The 21507-nt window shown below is 49.2% G+C and overlaps 1 protein-coding gene across 1 annotated transcript in view; it reads left to right on the plus strand.

The window, feature by feature from the left end:
- Positions 1–21507, plus strand: part of COL23A1 (collagen type XXIII alpha 1 chain) — a 162181-nt gene that overhangs the window by 116404 nt on the left and 24270 nt on the right. Inside the window, exon 4 of the mRNA XM_082771503.1 lies at positions 5569–5612. Coding sequence (XP_082627629.1) covers positions 5569–5612 — 44 coding nt within the window. The remainder of the gene's footprint in view (positions 1–5568; positions 5613–21507) is intronic.

A 21507-nucleotide genomic window follows, 5' to 3' on the forward strand; every position in this document is an offset into this window, starting at 1 on the left:
ATGATGGATCCCAGTTCTCTTCATTAAACCCCACTTTCCCAACAGTTGTGCTGTAGGAATACCCACCAGCTGGCTTTGATTTTTGTCATGTTTTTTTTTTTTTTTTTGGAACATAACCGTGCTCCTTAAAGCCCTCATTGGAGTACAACGTGCAGCCGTGGTGAGGTCTGCTGATGAATCTGGAGTATTTATATGCAGGTATTTATGCAAACATTTTCCAAGGCGTCTTCGTAATCCTTATACAATTCTGGGAGGTGGATATGGTGCTCACAGTGCTGAGCTTGAGCGCGTCCTCGCCCTCCACTCTCCTTCTCCCTGCTTCACACGACAGCTTCTGAAGGGCCACTCCTCTCACGCTGCAGTGTGCCCACAAGCCCTACTCAAGCAGCTCCGTGCAGATGCCAGCCACCTCCACGCTGGGTGATCCGCTGGCTCCTGCATGCCCACACACCCTCAGTGCTGTCTGAGCTGATACAACCTTGAAAATCTCCAAGCAAATGCAGAAGGCAGAGCGATTCGTACCAGGTCAGTGCTGTCATCGGGTTGTGCCACCTCTGAAGGCTCGCTGCCATGTGCTGTCACCCGGGAGGTCTGATGTCGCATTGCAGCTGTCTGAGCATCCGTCTGAAGAAGCAGAAAAACAAGCAGGAAAACAAGTCACGTAATAAAGATGCACAAGTTGTTAATAATTGGTATTTTTCTGAATTTTTATACAATTGCAAAGGCAAATCAAGGAGAGCGGGATATCACTGGGGAAGGCAGAACCACAGGGCACCTGGCAGCAGCAGCCATCTGAACTGATTTCTTCTGAAGCAGGCAGCTGGCAGCAGCAAACACCCCCGTGCATCACAAGCCACACTCATGTGCACAAACACTCGGTGGGGCAAAGCAGCTGAACCCACCTGATGCAGCCCCTGCGGACTGCTCTGCTCTGCCACAGGTAGAGATGCCGAGAGCAGGCTTCCCTCTGGATGTTGGTTTTGGCTGAGCTGCCAGCTGTTTTTTTTCACAGAAAGCCTGAATATATATTTCTATATTTGTTGGAGAAGCTGACCACACGTAAACCAGGTCCTTGTTCCTGTGCTACGGCTGATAAACGTGAATAAAACTTTGTTTGCCTAGCATGATAGCATCCACCCCCAGGGACCCGACGTGGTTATGGTCTAACAGCCTCCAGACAAACGCTGTTGAAGAGCCAGAAGGCTCAGTGCTCATTTCAGCCATGCCAAAGGGAGCATTTCTTTTTTTTCTGACAGTTGTTGAAATGGTAACATCGAAAAACTTTTTCTGATTCACATTGAAACTTTCAATTTATATCTTTTATAAACAAGCAGAGAAACTATTAACAGATCATCCTGTCCCTTTTCAGTCGCACTCTCCTGTTGCTTTAAAACAATTCTCAATTGTTACCTTTCTTCTGCTCGGATGGATTCAGATCATAGAGGAAATTAATCCAACAGCTCTACATTTCCCTAAGCTAAGAATTTGTCAGCTTGAAATCACACTGAGTCAACCACTCTACTACAGAAAAACACAATGCCATTGAAGATTAACTTTAAGCTAATTCTAGATAAAGCTGAACTAGTTGGATTGTTTTGAAACGAGGCAGCGTGGTTGCACAGGCTTCAAAAAGGACTGAGAACCTGAGCGTCCTGCGGCGGCACGGTCATCCCTGCTGTCATCTCCTCGCTGACCATAAACACAAAGCCCAGATACGTCAGGGAGCATTGCTGTGGCTGTCAGTGCAGCTAAACAAAGCCTGGAGTTATGGAGCCGGGCGGTGCTATCTGACCTGCTTTATTTACTCGAGCAGCCAGCTGGCCCTGGGAATCTCCCTTGCGGCTCCGGCGATGGACCAGCCGGTGCCATGGGGCTCTTGGAGCAGCTCACTCGTGCCCCTGGCAGTGCCTGCTCTGCTCCAGCACGTCCCCAGCTCCGTCAAAATGTGTCAGCACCACTGTACAGGAGCATCATACCCATTCCCACCAGCCCTTGAAAACTTGCAGCCAAGCAGCATTCCCTTTTTGTAAAGGTTGGTCCATGCTGGGGCACGGCTGCAGGATGGATGAATCGTACCCAGGATCTGGGGATTTAATCTGGTTGCGTGTCCGGGTCTCTGCGTAACCAGACTGGGGGCTGGCAGCTTGATCCACAACCCAAAATCAGAACAAGCAGGAAGGAAACACGTCTGACGTGGGAAGTCTGTGAAGTCTCCGTGTACGTCTCTACTCCCAGCACGTGAAGCAAGATCTGGTTCTGGATGTAAACCTCCCGAACTGACAGCGCAGTGAGGGCAGTTGGCTGTTTGAGGGACAGAAATTGCCCATATGGGTAGGCCTGGAAGGGTTATCGTTATTGGACAAAGTTATTTCTGCACTGGAAAGTGTTGACTTAGCAAAAACTGCTGTCTCTGGCAGCGAGTTTTGTTTACAGAAATTTTCTGTTTCAGAAACACTTGTAGGGAAAAGGTTTTGAAATTTTGAAAAGGGATGAAACGGCCTTCTCCCCCTGCCCCAACTCTGTTTCCAAATTTACATCGCGCTGCAGTTGTTTCTTCAGCTTGAACTTCTAAAAAGGTTTTGGTACCAAGTAATTTTTTTTTTTATTATCCTGTTACATCTCTTCTGTTTACAGAAATAGCCCAGTTTGGAACAGGGGCAACACTAAAGCTCTTTTCAAGGAACGAGAGCAAAGCAGTTTCTGTGCAGAGACACATGACTTCTCTCCCAGCCCTACACATACTTAAGCCCCATATTTTACCCATTAAGTCTCTTCCAAGCCTCTTGGCCATGCGACTGTACAACCGTAAACGTGCAGTTGTTATTCAGTCAGCGCATGTGTGCGTGCGAGGAAATCACAGAGAGCTTTCTATTTATTTGGGAATTTCCATTGCTCCCTGCCTTTTGCCATGCTTGTTCATGTCCATATGCCATCGGACATGGAGGAGTGCTTTGGCTTCTACTGAGCGTTAGGAAAAATCTCATCTGTCCTACATTTGCTCTCAGCAGCAAGCCTCTTTGCTAGGACTTGCACCCGCGCTGAGGCACGGACAGGAGATCCTGAGGCCAGCAGAAAGGGACAGAAGTTTCTTCCCCGTGCTGCAGAGCTGATCCGTGATGTCTGACCTGGCAGTCGTCCCCTTCCTCCTTGTCCATGACTGAGTTGCTCCCCTCGCAGCATCCCTGCTCAGTAGCTGTGTGCATAAATACGCAGCACGTGTTTTTGTGGAGATACTTCTGTGAGCATTTGTGAGGTTTGGGTATACAGAGTAACGTTAATGGCCATCAGGCAGCAAATCTGGGTCACTTAGCTGTAAAAGTCTCTATTTTCACCTCCCTCTGGCACAACTGTTCAGATTCCTGAGGAATCTTTTGGTGTATCCAGGCATCTCCGTGCCCTGGCAGTTTCGGATCCCAGCTGGTGCCCCTAGCACGGCAGCAACGTGTGCTGCGCGTTACGGAAAAGCGTGGCAAGTTTCCCTCGCTACAGCAAACCAATCATAGACCAAATTTTATGCATTGCAACTTATTTTGTCTGCCCCCTTTTCCTTCTGAACCAAGCCCCCAAGTTTACTTGTTATCAAATTTCAGACGTACAAAATCTGTTTCCAACTCTAATAATAACTGGTTTCATTCTTCAGGGCTTTAAAAATATTGGCTCTACTCAGAATTATTAGCAGCGAATTCTGGCGAAGTTCTCTGAACCGAAAACGTGCCCTGTGCAATGTGCCTGTGCTGAGGAGGCGGCCAGGTCGGGGACAGCCCCTTGGCATGCGAGGAACTTCTGTTTGCTGCTGCCTTGCAAAACGCTTGACTTGCTTCCACAGGAGTCTTGTGGCTGAGCTTTTAGCAAACGCGTTGGGCAAGCCAGCACGTGATGCTGTTCTTAGAGGGGAAAAAAGTTTGGTTCAGGAGGTTGCACTTTATGCCTTAATGAAGACTTTTTGGCTATGACTGTCACTAAAGAGGAGCCTAACTCCCCAGGTGTCCTTAAGGAACATCCCACCTGGCATCTACAGAGAGCCCTCAGCTCTGAGCCTTGCATTTTAAAGGAGCATTTGCCTGCATGCGCTGGGAGAAAACGGTAGCTGGAAAAAGGAAAAAGGCAGCAAATTCCGCAGAGATTATAATTGGTAGCTGATTGAAATCCCATATTAAAATAATTTCCTGGCCGATTCTTGTTTGAGACTTAGTTTTTACTTTTCTACAAAGGGGCTTTTGTGGGTAGCTTGGCATATAAGGGAGTTAATAAATCAGGTTTATGATTCTCAGTTAATAAATTGGCCGAGATCCATTGACTTCTGTATTCACAAGAAATTAAACCAAAGAAAGCACGCTAATGGCCCGTGTGAATTTTAGCACTGAGACTTGGCTGGCCCTGGTAGGGGGCAGATCTGGAGGTCTTCACCTCCTCTCCATGCCCCCCGTGTGCTTGGCTGTGTGCAGAGCTGGCCACAGGAAGCTGAGGAGCAGAGGGTACTGGGCTGATTCCTTGTTCCTTGGTCCCAGTCTTAATTCTTAGGCTTTGGGGTTTTTTCTTGATTAACTTTTCAACATACGAATTTTTAAACAAACTTAAGAAACCTTGAATATGTGTTAGCCCGAAACACGTTTCCTGTTGTATATTATAGAATATGAAGAAAGGCGTTTTTTCCTCCGTTTTAATTTTTCCCACATTTTTTTTTTCTTTTTTTTTTTTTTTAATTGTGATTTGTTTCTGGTTTGGATCAGACAGGAAATGGAGCATGAAGGAGCCCAAATCGGAGAGCTTTAGGATGCCTCACAAACGGGAGGGAAACATGGCTTGCATTAGAGCGGGGGCTCAGCGTGCACCTCCGGGTAGCGCCGAGCAGGGCGAACGCTGGGAAAGCTGCAGGAATCAGTCTGGCACGTGGCGGGGACCCCTGCCCTGCAGGGGAAGGCAGTTTTGGGTTATTTATTACTGTTTATTAACTGCTGCTAACCACAGCTTCAGGCTGTGATACTGGTGCATGAAAACTTACTGTAGAAGGTGGTTTTTCTCCCCCTGGATTTAAGGCATCGTGCATCAGCCGCTCAGCTGGCTCTGGGCACGGCAAAGCCTCCAAGCAGGATGCACAGAGCAGCCAGCAAATACAGGATCTTGGTGTTGTGACATGTTTTGAGGTCAGGGGACCGAATGACAGTGACATTTGGGGTCTGTGCATCACTCTGGCCTCGAGGGCAGCTGTAGCAACATCCTCGCCGGGTGCTGTCTGTGTGGTTGCGCGTGGTGCTGTGGGCGCTGAATGCAAGCGATGCCTCGTGACGTGCCCAGGGCCTTGCACGGGACAGAAAAGGGAGTCACACGGGGAAAAGGGTGTAGGAACGGGATCTTACAGCCACTGTAGGTGCTGCCCTGCCATCAGGGGGTGAGACAGTCCCACACGGGAGCAGGCGGGTGGCGTTGAGTGCGTCCAGAAAGTCATCGCGTTGGGACTGAACCCAGAAGTACTGCAACTTCCTGGTATTTCCCCTGTTATGTGCTTTTTTGTAGATTATACTTCATAATTAAGTGACTCTTTTCTTTGTTTTTCTTTTTGTTTTCCAGGACCTGCAGTAAGTATCGTGGATTTTACTGTTGGATCAACAAAGTTAAGGCTGCCCCTTCCCCCTCCCCTTCCTTTCTGTGTCGTTGCAAAAGCACAGCATTTTTTGGTAGAGGTGTGTCTGGAAGCACAATTGGTACCAGATGCTGCTGTATTTTTTTCACAATTGTAGACAAATGGTGTGGGGGGAGTTTTTAAATGTTTAACTTGCTGCCCTCAGGGACTTCCAGTAATTTTAAACCAAGCAAATATTCAGTAAAAAGAGTTTTCCCTGTAGAGTGTCTTTACTCAGCTTCCATTTAGCTGAATGAGTGCTATACTAATATTTTAACGTTTTGGTGGGATTTTTAGTCCTAAAGCTCTGTCTTGCTTTTCTTATCTGCTGCGTTTCCATCGCTTAATACGGGTTTGGTAGGCTCGCAAAGGGGGCTGGAGGGAACGACGTAGCTCGCTTGCTTCTCTTTGAAGTCTTGGGGAGAGTAACGAGCATTCCTCCCAGTGCGACCAGAAAATTTATGGGGAATTTGTTGTTTGAAGGGGTAATAGTTGAAAATGTGTCAACTCCTCCTTCCAAATGTTCAGACATGCCTTTCGCTGTGCCACCACCACATCCAAATCTGATGTTCTCCCGCTGCTCTTGGAGCGAGAATACAGCGTTTCGCTTGGGCCCTCCGAGCTGCTGAGGGATTTTTAAAGAGAATTTATGGGCGTTAGGTGCTTCTGTTTTCCTTCTACCTTTCTTCCCCCAAAGCCGGAGGAGGAGGAGAGGTGCAGGCTGTTGGCAGCTGCATGTTTCCTTGTTCACCGTTGCATTAACAGAGATGTTTCTTCAGGTCACTCTTCTTACAGAACCTCACTGGGTTAAAACGGGATCGTTTCAGGAAAAAAAAAAATGCTGACTATTCCTGGGCTAATTAATTTCCAGCTCTGTACGTCTGTTTAGAGGCCAAAAGCTGACAGGGAAATGCGTGTGGAGCACAGGGGCTGTCACAGCACCATGGCTGTGCTTCTGGGATGGACGCCGCCACCGGTGGGGTCAGCTGATGGCTGTTAGCCCTTGGAAATTTTGCTTCCATTTCAAGTTTATTTTTTTTAGCCCAAAGAGGGAGTTGAGCTAAATTATTATTTGGCCAGGTTTTGAAGAAGCAAATCAGGAAAATTTAAGACTTAATGGCTTGGGCTTGACCGTTCTTTGAGATCTGAACACATTTGCACTAAAAGTTGTGCCCAGCACCAGCAATAAATCCAAGATACTGACTGGCTCGAGAAACGCAAACAAACGAATTTTCCCTTTAGTTTGTGTTCCAAAACTCAGCCTGTCAATGAATTAATTTTCCTGTAAATATTCCGTAATTAAAAACTGCAACAGAGCCTCTCTACCCACACAATAAAAATGACTCCGTGGGTTTGTGAAATGTTGGTTGCGGGGGCATTCACGGGGCGAGCAGCATCCGAAGGGGAACCGGGCACAGTCCCGCTGCTGGGGGCATTTCGGGTGTCGGGGTCGGGCCCTGTGCTGCTTCTGCAGGGTGACAGTGTCATTCCTCTCTGCAACTCATGCAATTCGACTTAATTTGAAAAATATTTTTAATTTCTTGCTCAGTGGCAGGTTACGAATGAAGAGGATACAGGCTATTGAAATCTCCGTATTTCCAGATATATGCATCTTCGTAGGGCCTTTTTCTCATAAAGTACTTTGGCTATCTAAAAGGGGTTTATTTAACCATTTCAGCTCTGCTCCTGCTGTTATCAGGGGCTGTTATCAGCCCACACACGGCCAACTGTGTTACGTTTCTTCACGTGTGCTCTGCTCACTCCTGGTGTACGCGGCGTAGGCAGCATATGGCGCGCTCCTCATTTTTCTTTGTCTCTCCTTGGTTTCGTTTCCTGGTTCCCACGGCACGATTGAATTGCAAAGGGAGCGCAGGGGAGATTTAACACAAACAAGACATTTTTCTCTCCCCTTGCCCTTTAAGAGACAACTCCTGGTTCAGTTCATTTACAAAAATAATAATAATCCTGCATTTTTAGTTTAAGTAGCATGTGCCAGGGACTTCTTTAAACATAATATATAATAAAAGTCCTAGAACCCACAGAACCACAATATTATTTTATTTCAACAGTACTGCATTTAACTCTATTAGTTTCTTCTGTTTCTTGATTTTGGCCATAAGGAGTTGATTACATCTTACATGTACGGCATCACACTCTGCTAAAACTGTATCCTCAATTCCGTTGTTCCCTGGTAGCAGTTGTTCTGGTATTTCATTTTGGCTGTCATAAGCTAGTTGTGTATATGAAATTATTAGAATTTGTGGTGCAGGATTTGTGGCTGGTGGATGATTGATCATCCTGTCTGTGAGCGAGGGGTATTCTGCAGCGATGTGCTATAAAACCTCTGTTTCCGAGGGTATTAAAATCACATGCTGGGTAGGAAACTTCTACAATTGAAGGATAGGCTTACCACACAGCGTAATTAAACATTTACAGTCCCAGATATTAACAGACACTTTATGTATTAGCATGCTGACTGGGGAGCTCACCAGCGAGAGAGTTACAAGTGTTTCCTATTTGTGTGTGCGCTCCAGTGCCATACGTCTCCATAAAAACCTCACTCTACTTTTTATCCCAAGACTGTAATTTGTTAAATAGGTGGTTGTTGAAGTCAGTGTTGTTTCTGGATGAATCAATAATGCTGCAGGAGGCATTCAAAGCTTTGGGGCACTTAGCAAGAAGCGAGAACCACCACCCTGCATAGGAGCCAGCTGCCAGGGCTGCTCGTGCCGTAAGAAATGGATGAATCTCCCTGCAGCACGCTGACATAACCTGTGTTTATAGTAGCATATGACACTGCTGTACCAGACACAGGCTTTACTGCCTACTTGTGTACCAGCTAATGCTTAACAGCTCCTTCCCGGATATCTGCCTTACGTCTGGCTTGCAGCAGGCTCCTCTGCAGCCCTGTGCAGTGCCGCCAGCACAGCTCATGGTGTATTTACAGCAGCTCGAGCTGTAAATGCCTTTGGGAACCCTCCAAGGGGGACAAGAAAAGGTGAAATACCTTGGGTGGGTTGTGTTTTCCTCTGCTGGTCTTGCAGGTGTTAATGATTTAAGGTCTCTCCCCATAGCATCCTCTTCCTTCTGCCTCATTGCAAACAGAAGTGAGGGTTAGCTGGGAGAGCCGCCTCCTCGAGGAAATGAATGGGGCTGAGAGGGGGAAACCTGCACTGGGCCAGGTGCTGAAGTCAGCAGTGAAACCTCTCCCCAGCGTGTGGGACAGGGGCTGTGGGTGCACGGCCAGGATCTGGTCGATTGCTGGGGCAGCGGGGTTGGGTGCGAGTCGGTGAAACCTTCGGTAAGTAGCCAAAGTGAAGCGCAAGGTCAAAATCTGGGGAAATGGGCTGTAGGCGTGACCTTTTTGAGAGGAAAACTGCCCTGAGAGGTTCCTCTGGAGGGAGTTCAGCCCTGGGGGCCAGCTGGGGAGCTGATGAGCCCAGCCCTACCTGCTGCGATGTGCTGTCGTGCTGCTACGGGTGCATTGACTGACTTCTTGTCTCGCTTGTTCCCCACCACAGGGGCAGTCAGGACGCGATGGTTACCCGGTAACTCTGCTATTCCTTTTATTTTTATTCTCTTTTAATCCATGCTCTGTGATCCTATGTACCTTTTCCATGACACTTGATTTTCTTTGCGTGTCTTGATCTTTTTTTTTCCTTCTTTCCTCCCTTTCCATCAGTGAAAGCCTTTTGAGAGGTTCAGCCCTAAAACTCAGTAAGCAATGCGATATTCTCCAGTAATGGTTACACGGGTAGAAGGCTTGAACTCCTTCATGGTATTTCATGGTTTTTCAGCGGTGATGCATTTCAGATGAATTTTTCAGTAGGTTGGGGCCCCACCGACTGCTTGTGAGAGAAGCAGCTTGGCGTAAAGGGCTGGAGGAGAAGCCACACAGAGGTCAGGAAGGGGGGGACATGGGGCTCTGTCTCCCCCAGCAGCACCAGCCCGCACCAGGGGGCTCACCATGCCCGTGGGACCTTGGCAGAGCAAGGAGGGCTCAGAAAGACACAAGCATCTTGCAGGGAGCTGAGCTTAAGTGGGAAGACCTTGCTTCAATCGGCCTGTTTAATAGCAGCTTTAGGGTGGCTTCCTGCTCTTGCAGGATGTGGCTAACCACTGATGGGTGAGCAGCGCCCTTGACCGGAGGTAGGTTTGCCCCCTTCATCTCTGTGTTGGTGATAGTCCAGCAAAGCTTGCGCCTGGGGTTTGCTTGTGGAGCTCTGAAAATCAGAACTGCTGAGATGAGATAGATGAGATGAGATGAGTTTTCCCCTGGGACAAAGCACGCACCCAGCCTGTCCTGCTGGGTGGCCCCCACTCTCCTGGATGGTGCTGAGTGCTCGCAGTGACCTCCAGCTCCGCTGCCACACCTGCACTGGGAAAACAGCTTTAACATCGCTAAGATTGTTCATCCACCTCCTCTCCCCTTGCTCCCTGAGACCTGCAGTCCAGACAGGCTCAGAGGCTGGTTTTATTCCTGGCTTTGCAGAACTGTGTGAACCCAGCCCAGCAAACAGTGAGTTACTGCAGCTACGTGCCTGTGGCTGCGCTAAGTAGCTTTATCTAATAAGGAGGTGATAATAATTGCATTTCCAAAGCCATACATATACCTGAAGGGCGAAACTCAGCACAAAGCAGACTTCAGAGCCTAATTCAGCAAAAGCATATGGAGAGCCTTTATTACATCCAGTTGCTTAGTCAAACTGATTTAATTAGTTCCCTTCAGGCTGATCAAACAAACTCTGAGCAGGTAAAAAATCCAGCAGATGGATTTGGTCCTCATCCAGCTGTGGTTACCTCCGTTAAAGAGGTCAGGGCTGGCGGAGGGGGTGAGCAGAGCTCAAAGCCCAGCTTGTGCTGCAGGGGTGATGCTCGTGGTGGGATGTCCTCGTGGGAGAGCACCGCGTGTGGGTGGGCGCTGCCTGGGCTGGAGCTGGGCACTGGCACGCCTGGAGGTGTCTCTCATGTGGCAAACCTCAGTGCAGTGCTGTGAGCAGGCGCAGGGATGTTGTGCCTTGTTGCACGCATTTCCTGATCATCTCTAAAAATTCCCCTCCTTCCGTGCCTGCTGCGGTTCCTTACCAAAATTGCGCAAAACTTGAACTGTGAGCAAATGCAGAAGCGAAGTGGAAATGGAATGGTGTTTGGGAGCAGAGATGGATGTGGTAACGCTTCCACCTCCTGGGTAGCAGCGCTTTGATTTTCTTTGTGAGCTGCTGGTGTTTAAGCGAGTTGAAAATAATGGAAGCTTTACTCGGATGAAGTGAATCAGAGCTCTAGAGACAGGCCCGAAGACAAAATAGCATTCGTAAGATGCTTTTAATCTTCTGATAGTTAACATCATAAGGGGGGGGGGGGAGTATGGGCCCTAAAATTAAACTTTACTGCAGAAACAATTTCTATTTTATGAGCTCTGTAGGTTCGTTATTATTTTATAAACCCCAGAGAACTGGTTTCTATTTTTAGGGTTACGGCTTGCCCTACTATTCCTGCAATGGCAGATCTGGGTTTGTTGATTTTTTCCAGTCTTGTTCATGTCAGTTTTGAAATCCTGTTGAACATGGATCACAACATGTCTAGTGTAGCTTCCTATGGACCAAGGGCTGCCTTCTCCCTTTCTCCCTGTTTCAGCCAAATTTGACAGGAGGACAAAGACTGTGGGGATTAGTTTACTGTGAACTCTGATATTGGGGCAGGTTAAGGGACAGTGAGCATTTTTGATGACTGGTGGCAAGGCACGAACTTGTGCTGCTGTACACGTGCCTCCGCTGTACCAAATGCTTAGAGGGTGCTGAGGATTGTGCTGGGAGTCTTTCTGTTCCTTTTCTGGAAGCTCTGATTCTGCCTTCTCTCAGCTCCCTGCCCTGCTCAGGTCTGCAGGGTTCAGAGCATCGACGTGTGAAGCCCAGGAGGTGCTCAGCCACCGCAGCAGCAGGGAGAGCAGGTAGGCTCTGAGATGGTTTGAGCAGGTCTTTTGATCCAGCTGGGCTTATAGACCTGTGCTCAACAGTTAAGCACGTGCCAACAATAATGAGCCTTGCTCAAAATCCCTCCTGGTTTCGAGTATCAGGATCAAGTGAACGAAGTGGAAACGGAGCAGGAGCCCTCTGCAGTTACGGGCTTTAAGTGCAGCAGCTCAGGTGGTTTCTCCCAGTGAGCTGGGGCTCCTTGGCCAGGCACAACCCTGGTGAGGACAAGCCTTTGAGCTGCATTGGTGCAGCTGCATGGAGGGCACGGGGCCCCTTTTGTCTCCCTGGTCCCAGTGTTTGTTTCCCATCTTGCTCTCCTGTGCTGGATGCCATCGTCACCTGCGGCCACATGTGGGACATTGCTGGGCTTTCTGGGATGTTCACCTGCACATTTTGGATGAAGAGGGATGGGATATCATTCTTAATAACTCAGATAATTAATTTATTTCTTTGCAAACCTTGCGTGACAAAGTCTGCTCTAGGCTGCACAACGCAGTGGAGGCTGCACTGTCCCAGCACTGGTGTGTTCACAGGGAAGGAGGGAACCTGCCGCCGTGTTTTGGATAAAAGGGTGACATGGGGAGGATGAAGTCTCAACCATCTCTGTTCAGAAGGTCCTGAGCACACACAGTGAAGCTGCTGCTTCTCCAAAACGTAGCCAGTGGCTGCAGCACGGTGGGCATTTGTGTACGTGAGATCCCAATGAGCCATTTTCTATCCAGGCTTCAAGAAACACAGGACCAGGGCAGTGCCACTGCTGCCCTGCCAAAAATACACAGCGCTTTGTGTGCAGGTTGGCCCCAAGCAGGCAGTGCTGCGAGGCCTGGGTTAGGAGGTGCACAGGGTGCAGGGATGCAAGGTGAGCTGCCTGGTCACACCACGAGGGACTGTGGATGGACCAGCACCATTTTATAAACAGGACATCGCTGTGTCCACGGGCACCCTGCTCAGGGACCTTCCATCAGCCGTGGGGACGGTGTTGAGGCTCTGTTTGTCCCCTCTGTGCGTGCTGTGAGGGGGCACAAGTGGGTGCTGTGGTTTCCCTGCTGCCCTGGAAGCATTGCTGAGCGTGGCCGCGGGCAGGACACCAGCTACCGCTGCTCCAGCTTCATTGTTTTGCTCTGGCGCTCCCCTCGCCAGTGTTGTGAAGAGATGACAGCAGCCTTTGGATCAGATTGATGAGCAGAATTTGGCTGACGCTCTCGGTGTTTGCCAAAAGAGTGCCCAGCCCCAAACCAAAGTGCAGCCCCGGAGTTGGATTTGGATTTTTTGCACAGCTGTGCTGGAGCAGAAGAAAAGCAGATGTGCAGCCGAGGTGACGACCAAAACGTGTTTCTTGCTGGGCAGAACGAGGCGCTGGGGCTGTTCCCAGGACTTGCCCTGAGCTGCACTTTCTGGGGTGAGGATCCCCCCGAAGCAGCGATGCGGGCGAGCAGGAGGATGGCAGCATCAGAGCCGGTGTTGTCCCCACACTGCCCATGATTTGGTGGCCGAGAAGGGACCTGTGTGGCCGAGCAGCTCACCTGGCCGTGCTGCAGGCTCGGCACGATGGGGACGCTGCTGCTCAGAGCTGCGGAGGAGCAGAGGGGCCGGCTTTGCAGAGGGCTGGCACGGGGGTGCTCTCGGCTGCTTACGTTAGCGGCGCGGACAGCCACATCTGGGGAGGATGGAAAACAGAAAAATGAGGACCAGATGGAAGAGCTGTACTGGAAGGAGGCTTTCCAGCTGACCTTTCGGTGCAGGCAGATCTTCCCATTGCGTAGCCGCTTACTGGAACCAAATAATCCATGGAGGGAACAAGCAGGGGCTGGGTGGTGCCTTTAGCTGCCTGCCCTCGTCTTGCTCCCCTGTCCCACTCAGGGATGGTTTCTCTTTGCCTTCAAACCACTCAGCTCTCCTCCAGCGTGCTATTTCTCCTCTTCCCCAGTGAGCTGTTGCATTTGCTGCTCACCAGACACCGTTTCCTTCCCTCTTCCCATCCACCAGAGAGGCCTTCTGGAGCCCAAGTCTCTGAAGAGTTTCATCTGCCTCTAACTTGTCTCTCCCAGAGTCGGTCTCCACGCCAGCATCCAAACGTGACATCCCGAGTGGAGAGTTGTCACTTCAAGTGGGAAGAAACCAAAGGAACGAAGTTGATTAATGAGGCGAATTACTTCATGTGCATGTCTTCATTAATAAAAAGCAGAGCTGGGAATAGGCTTTGCAGAAAAAATTGTGATATGAAACAGAGTTGTCTCCTACTTTATACGTTTTCCTTGGAATATTATCATCTATTTTTAGTTGAGCAGAGTGTTATTCATTTGGTTCCTTTGGTGCATGCCTGCCTTTGAGTTTTGTAAATCGTTTGCGTTGCCTGAAAGAGCCTCAGTGTTGTTCTGCCCGTTTCTTGCAAAGGTGGGAGCTCTTCAGGGAGGCAGGGAAGGAAAATGCCTCAAGTTCTGCGTGCTTGGAAGTAAGGAAGCTTCTTACTCAAAATAATTCAGTATTGAGTAACATCCTTTTTTGATGACAAATAACTACACCGCAATGAGTCAATGGAGTTCTGGTAAAGGAGAGCATCCCGTTTTCTGTTTTAATTATGTGTTTTGTGATAGGGGCCCTTTGAACCCTCATTGCGTGCTGGCACTGTGCTGGATGATCTCTGAGAACAACACGCTTTGCACTGGTGCACCTTGCAAGGAATAATTGCTCAGTCACAACTGAAATGTTCTTGCACGGGGTATGCTCAAATATTTATGGTCTACCCCAGGCTAAGGAGCCGGTGGAGCTAAGCAGCTCAGCATCTTCAGAGACTATTTTGGGAGCTCTGTGCAGTGAGCTAAATGCTCAGCTGTAGTGCTTAGAGCTGGAAATCAACTTGTAAGGATGATAAACTCTGTTTTTAATTAATTTTCAAGACAAAAAGTGAAGCCAAATGTTATTTCTGAGCTGATGTCTGGGAGAAGGAGTTGGGGGAGCACACGCAGGAGGGAAGCTGGTTCCTCCACTTGCAAGACAGCAGAGCAGCACGGCCCTGGCTCTGGTGGCAGCTCTATACCTTGCCTTCAATCAAATGAGTTTTGGGTTTTCTTCCTTGAGCAGTTGAAAACCTCAATTAACAGATAATTCAGCAAGGGAAAGTCCACGTAAGCTCTTTGTGTGACCCATAAATGTGCTCTGAACGCAGGCTGATGTGCAGGAAATGAGGAACACGTGCCAAAGCCAGCTCCTCGTGGCAATTTCTCCATCTTGTTGTGGTCACTTGGAGTTTACCAAAAAGCTCCAAGAGATGGGTTGTGTTGGGTGTGTTGGGAACAGCAGCCTAACCCTTCAGGAGGACTGCTGGGAACGGGAGACCGTGCTATGTAGGGCAGAGCATGTGGACCTCAGACTTCTCTTGGCTTTTTGCAATAGGCAGATGCTCTCTAGACCATGGGTGGTAGCTCGTGTACAGACACGGAGTGCCTGTGTGTTGCTGGGTGTTTTGGTTTGTTGTGCATGCACATATTCTAAAAAAAAAAAGACTTCTTTAACGTCTGACATCATTAGATATTTCCAAAAACTGTATCATGTAATTTGTATCCATCTCCAATATAGTTGCTATTGTGAAGCTGTTTTCTTATGACCTTCGTCAAGGTCATAACTGTTGAACTACAATTATTGCCCTTAATTACAGGGTTCAGCCTTGTGTTTGTTCCCGCAAGTGTCTTTATTCATACATATTCAGACTTCAAGGATACTTCTCCCAGTAGGACCCCAAAAGACAGAAGTAACAAACATTCATTTTACAAGGCAAACTTTTTTAGTTTCATTTTTTTCATTTCATTTTAATATCAGTTTTGTGGCCAATTCACATAACTATTTGCCTGGTGGGGATAACTTCTTTAAGCAGGGGGAGCAGATCCAGCGTGCTGTCCTGTTATGGCTGTTTGCTGGCTCTCTTCTGAGGACACAACAATGATTTTGTAAAGAGCAGCTCTTAAGGCAGCTGTTTATTTTTCTTTTGATTTAGAGGTAAATCTTGCACAGGGGAAAGAAAAAAAAAAAAAAAAAGTTGCCTTATATCCCACACAGAAGAGGAATTGCAGATGCATTTGGTTATCCGGGCTTCCCTTTTCTCTTCCAGCACCTCTGGCCAAGCAGAGGAGAGCACCTCGCAAGGCACCAGTGGCGTCTGCAAGGAGGGGTTTTCTGCCCCAATTGCACGGGTGGATTTTTGACACTAAGCACGCGTGGCAATTTGGGGACGACTCGAGGTGGCCACCTGGGCCCCAGCTGGTTGGGGTAGGAGGAGGCTTGGTGAGGAAGCTGGCTGCAAGGACGGGTGGTGGAAGAGGTCCTTCGCCACCCGAGTGCCTGCTGGAAGCAGGGCTTTGGTTTCTGGCTTCCTGCCCTGTTTTCTCTGGTTCACCACTTTGGGTACGAGTGCATCTGTGTCTGTCTCTGGTATGTTTGGACACGGCCACCTGGTACCGAGGTTTGGCTTGTAGGCAGAAGGAAACTGAGAAAACCCAAGAAGTCTGCTCATCGACCACAAGGGAGAAGTAATCCCAGTGCAGCTGGAGAGCTGGGATGGCACTGGCAGGGTAAGAATACAAAGACAGTAAGAGGCTGAAGTGTTTGCTTCAAATGTCAGTATTCCTCCCGAACAATTGCTTCCCAATGTCAAAATTTCATTCCCACCACAGAGGCTGTCTCCTCTCTTAGCTGGATATTGAATGCAAATTAAATGCAAAATATCCCCCGAACCAATTGGGCACCGAGCGCTTGCGAGAAGCAGTCGCACGGTACACATGGAACTCGTTTAAACCTCAGAAATTTGGGGGAAGTCAGGGGACTCTTTCTTCCATAAAAGCACTTTGTTGTTTTGGAAGAGAACCGGTGCCATGTGATGCACAGATGACGGAGCGCTCGCTTGCGAGCTGGCGCTCGGCGCAGATGCGGCGATCTGGAGTGCCTGCGCGCGGGGAGCAGGAGCTGGCCCCGAGTCGAGGCGCTCGATTGTGGTGTCTCCTCGATGCCCCATGTGCCAGGAGGAGGGGATGAGCCCTGGGTCTGCTCCGGCATCGCTGTGTGTTTGGTCCGAGCAGGCTCGCTCACGAATTGGAGCGAGCCGCCCCGGTGCAGTGGTTTCTCTCCCCCCCTTTGGACTGGTCAGCGTTAGTTTTGCTCCCAGGCATTTTTCGTGGGCGTCTTTGAGAAGATGTCTGGCAAAACAATGGGGGAGTTCTGTGAATAGATGGAAGGAGGCTAGTTTTGTGTTTGAGGCAGCTATTGAAAGGGAAGAAGTCCCTTATCTCCATGACAAACCCCTGATGAACGTTGTTGGCATCTGGGAGGAGAGCTGGGAGCTGTCATGCTCCAGGCAGCCTGCGCTGCTGATGCTACGGAGGGGCTGAGCGGTGGACAGGGCCCGATGCTGCCCCCAAAAACACCCCCAGAGTAGGGTCTGGGCTTACTTTTTCCTTGTTTTCTATTTTTGAAGGATTTCAGATCCCTCACAAGCATCAGTGTCCTGCATGAGGGCGCTGGGATCTCCTTGCAGAGGACGGCTGTGTGGTGGGCGGCTCGCGGCCACCGGGTGCCGCGCGTGGCCCAGCCCAGCCTCCGAGGTGGCGGCTCTCTTGCAGAGCCCCACGGTCTGGTTTGCATTATGGGTGAAGTTTTTAGCAAATTACTGCTCGTCTCTGCTTTGTTTCTATCAAAGAATGGACAGAAGGCTGCCCAGCAGTCTGAGGACAGATTTTCTTTTTTATTTTTTGGAATAGAGCACAGATTTTGAGGGGTTGGTTTGTTAACACACGCCTGGTCCTTATCAAGCTTGTATCCCTCGTGGGGCAGCAGGTCTCCTCCTAAAAAAGTAGTTTTTAAGGTTTGCGTGCAGCCATGGACCAAAGGAGAATTTCTATTGGACTACACTGAAGTGGCTTTATTTAATGTTAACAAACAGAGTAAATTATTAAGCAAAGATTATTAATGAGCACGTTCATGTTGACGGAATTTATAAATACTGCATATAATACTATAAAATGTTATACTATGTACAGTAATATATACTCCATTACTGTATGAGCACACATCTACAGACATAAGTGCAGGGCAGTGATCCCCAAAGGGACCTGGGCTCAGAGCTGTCACCTGCGGTGATGTTGCCGTCAGTGCGTGCACCAGGTAAGTTGTTCACATATGGTGTCGGTAGGGCGTCAGCCACCTCTGTGCAGGCATTTAAATGCTGTTATTCAGGAGGGTAAAGGATTCTCGTGGTGGTGGTGGTGGATGTAGTAGAAACGTGGTTTTGGTCCTGTCCTGAGGCTTTAGGGAAGGAGGAGAGGCAGCGATGACGGGGCCGAGGACGAGGAGACATCTGGCAGCGCCCCTCTCTTGTACTCGGTTCACCTGCAGTTGGTGCCGGTGGTTCTCAGGTGCTGTCAGAGGTCCCAGATTTCATTGCTCAGCCCCTCTTTTCATTGCTCAGCCCCTCTCCTCCCCTCTTCCTGCGGTGGTAAAGCTGGAGGAGCCTGGCTGGTTTCTTTGCTTTCCTCGTGACGTTTGGTGTGGTTTTGCTCCAAGTAATGGCCGGCACAAACCCATGACCCACAGCACGGACATCACAGGGCAGGGTGGGACGTGACTTCTCCAGGTCTGCCCCATTTATCCCAATAACCTCAAAGGTTTCTTGCTCCTGGACAAACCAACGCATTCTCAAAGTTCTCTTTGTCCAGCACAGCCGGGGCTGGATGGGTGTGCTCACCCACAGCCTTTGCCAGAGCTCCCTTCTAATGCAAAAATGTGCTGAGGAACCGTATTGCCAGCAGGCACCATCCCGTTCGCAACGATTTATGGTGCAGCCTATAGGATTTATGGCACAGCCTATAGGGTTTACGTTGCAGCCTATAGGAAGGGACGGTCCCCGCTCCCCGGCTGTGCCGCGCTGCCAGCCGCAGCATTCGCAACGCCCAGTGACCCCGGGCCCTTCGCGGCGATGCTAAAATATTGCCATGTCCTTTTGTTCTGACACTTTCCTCCTTTTCAAATTTAAGATTTTACGATTTTTCGAAACCACAGAGACAGAGATTGAAGGCAGCCCTTTGAATCTGTTAAAATTTGACTGCAGGGTTCCTTCCGACCCCTGTGCTAATTTTTAGCAGAGCAGGAAACATTAAAAATAACCATGAGAGAAGATTGCCCAACTCAGAAGGATTGTCCTCTTAATCTCTGGCTGCATTTTCACTCCATGTTTTCCTCCTAACGTTCCTGCAATGTTGCGGGAGCGAGTCCATCCCCACCAGCAGCAGCGATGGCACTGGGGGAGGAAGGCAGAGGGCTGGCTAGCCAGGCTGGCACCCGGCCTTTCCCTGGGCAGGGTGAGGGATGGAGCGGGGAAATGTTTACTTATTGCAAGAGCTTTTGCTTGTGAATCAGGGCTTGCTTATGAGCTCTATGTCTTCCCTCTTGGCTGAACGTAAAATTGTTCCCAAGCCGTCAGACACTCAGCATTGGGTGAATTCACCTGCCGCTGCAAAAATTTTGGTGCTACGTCTTGACCCTCCTGAGCGTTTGCTATGGAAACAAACAAACACAAAGGCTCTTTAGGCTCTTTTTTTTTTTTTTTTTAATTGTAACCGAGCACATCCCCTTCCTCTGAAGCTGAAATGGGAGCAAAAGGCTTGTAGTAGAGCATGGGCAAAGGCATGAGTGAAATTTATCCCTAGGCAAAAAGCTGCTGCAATGCCTCCTCTTGCTCAGGGTGTGCGGAGAGCTCACCCTCCCCATAAGCTTTGTGCTGTTCGTTTAAGTGGAAGTGATTTTTGTTCCTCTAGAATGACAACTTACACAGAGGTGGCTTTCGAGGGGGAAATAGGGAGTTGATGTTTTTCTGTTCCTTACTTAGCAAACAAACTAAAGATCGCTTCGTGTTTAATTAAAACGGCAGAAGTCAAGGAAGAGATGGTGACGATCTCAATGCGTGGGTGCTCCTGAAAATTGCATTAAATGAACCCAGGTTTCCGATGCTGTCCCCTCACCTCCCCGTGCACTTCCCTGGCCGCTCAGCGATGCGGTGCCTTGGCTCCTGTATCCCCATGGTGGGACACAGCTATCGGGTCCCCAGCCCAGGCTGACCAAAGGTTTCCAAGCCTGGGTCCCAGCGCTGTCCGCTCAGCAGAGCGGCTGGCCCGGAGCCCCTTTGAAAGCCCCATGAATATTGTTTCTCTCGAGCATTAAATGCTTTCCCTCAAACAAACATCCTTTGAATAGGCCATTGTTATTTCCTTCTGGATGTCCCTTTGTGGACTGATACAAGAATAGCTAGAAGCTGATGAATTGCTATTGTAATTTTTTTTTTTTAATAATTTTTTTTTTAAATGCGTGGGACTTCTACTTCTTTGAGAACTCGGGCGTCCTGTGGGTTCCTTGCTCAGGTCCCAGTTTTTTCCCCTGGAGATCACCAATGGCTGTTTCAGGTGAATCATCTCCAGCAGCCTTAGTTTCAGGAAAGAAACTTGGTGGACCTGGTGCCTTGCCCAAGTGTTACGATGTAAAGAAACGTGGTGAGACTAAGTATGGAGGGGTGTTTGTTGGGGCAGGAGTAGTTTGGCTGAGCTATGTAAGCCTTTGTATTGATGGATATGGCTGCATTCACTTGTACCTTCTGTTAATGCTACGTAGCAGTTGTGCACTGGTAGTTCCTCTTGAGAAATAATCTATATCATGTAAATAATGTAATCTGTTGGGTAAATTTGGAAATGTTGTGCACGTAGGAAGCCCCGTTACTTTCAGGTGAACATCTTTCATCCAGGACTCAGTCCTCTGGCTTTGCCTCTGTCCCGACAGAGCTGTGCACATCCCAGTGTTTATATTCCAAGCCCAGCCACACGGCTGCCGCAGACTGATTTATTCCTTACTGATGGCTGGAGCTGGGAGCTGGAAGGATGCTATTTTAATGCGGCCCTTAGGGTCCTCTTGCCAATATTTTTCTCTCTCTCTTTTTTTTTTCTTTTTATCCATTTCAGCATCATAGATTTAAGCTAAGTTAAAAGAAGGTTCACCCTCAACAGTTCCCTAAGACTTAGAGGAGATGAGTCCTCCGTGCGGGAGGAGGTGTGAGCCCAGCACGTTTGTAGAGCAAGCTGTGAAGATGCCCACACGTGTGCAGGTGTGGGATGTGCTAACCCAGGCTCTCTTTCGCAAGCACAGCCATCGTGCTTGCAGCAGACAGAGAGGGAAACAACTCTGGGCTTGTATTTGGGATGATGGAAGCCTGGGATGGTGGAAGCAGGAGGCCCAGTGCTGTGCGGACCCACAGCCATCGGTCCGTAGCTCTTTGGGAAACATTTGCAGGGCTGAGTCGTCTTTGGGTTTAAATGAGGAAAGGGCTCAAGTTCCTAGGCTGCAGGCAGTGGATCAGGGAACGCCATTCTGGGATCTGCCACAGCTTTTGTGCTGCTTCTCCTCATCCCCAGCTGGCGGCAGGGTAGCTGCGTCTGTGTGCCCATGGGCATGAGAGCACCTGCTCTTCCCCTCCCCACATCCATCCTTTCTCACAAGAAGGCTTCCTACGACATGAGACATTCAGCAGCTTGTGTTAATCGAGGACCATGTGCCTGGAACGATGGGGAAATAGCCTCTTTCCACAGGGATTTACCATGTGCTCCTGCAGTTACCCTAAAAAAGGGAGACCTTGGGGGATAGCTGGGGTAGCTCAGTGCTTGGCCCCACAAATCCAGGCGTGTTTCCAGCTTCATGGCGCTGCAGATGAGCAGAGCACGTAGGTATCAGTCTGTGGGACGGATGCACCCTTTCTTCCTGTCCAGCCAGACATCCCATCCCCTCAGCGAGACTTAACGGCATGCTTTGAGGGTGATAGCTGCTGCCCACGTCGCACAGCAGGGTTGTACCAAGCCCTTCTCCGAAAACAACCAGTTCAGCTCCGAGGCT

The sequence above is a fragment of the Aythya marila genome (assembly GCF_965140915.1).
Source record: "Aythya marila genome assembly, chromosome: 14".
In the NCBI taxonomy this organism is placed as follows: Eukaryota; Metazoa; Chordata; class Aves; order Anseriformes; family Anatidae; genus Aythya; species Aythya marila.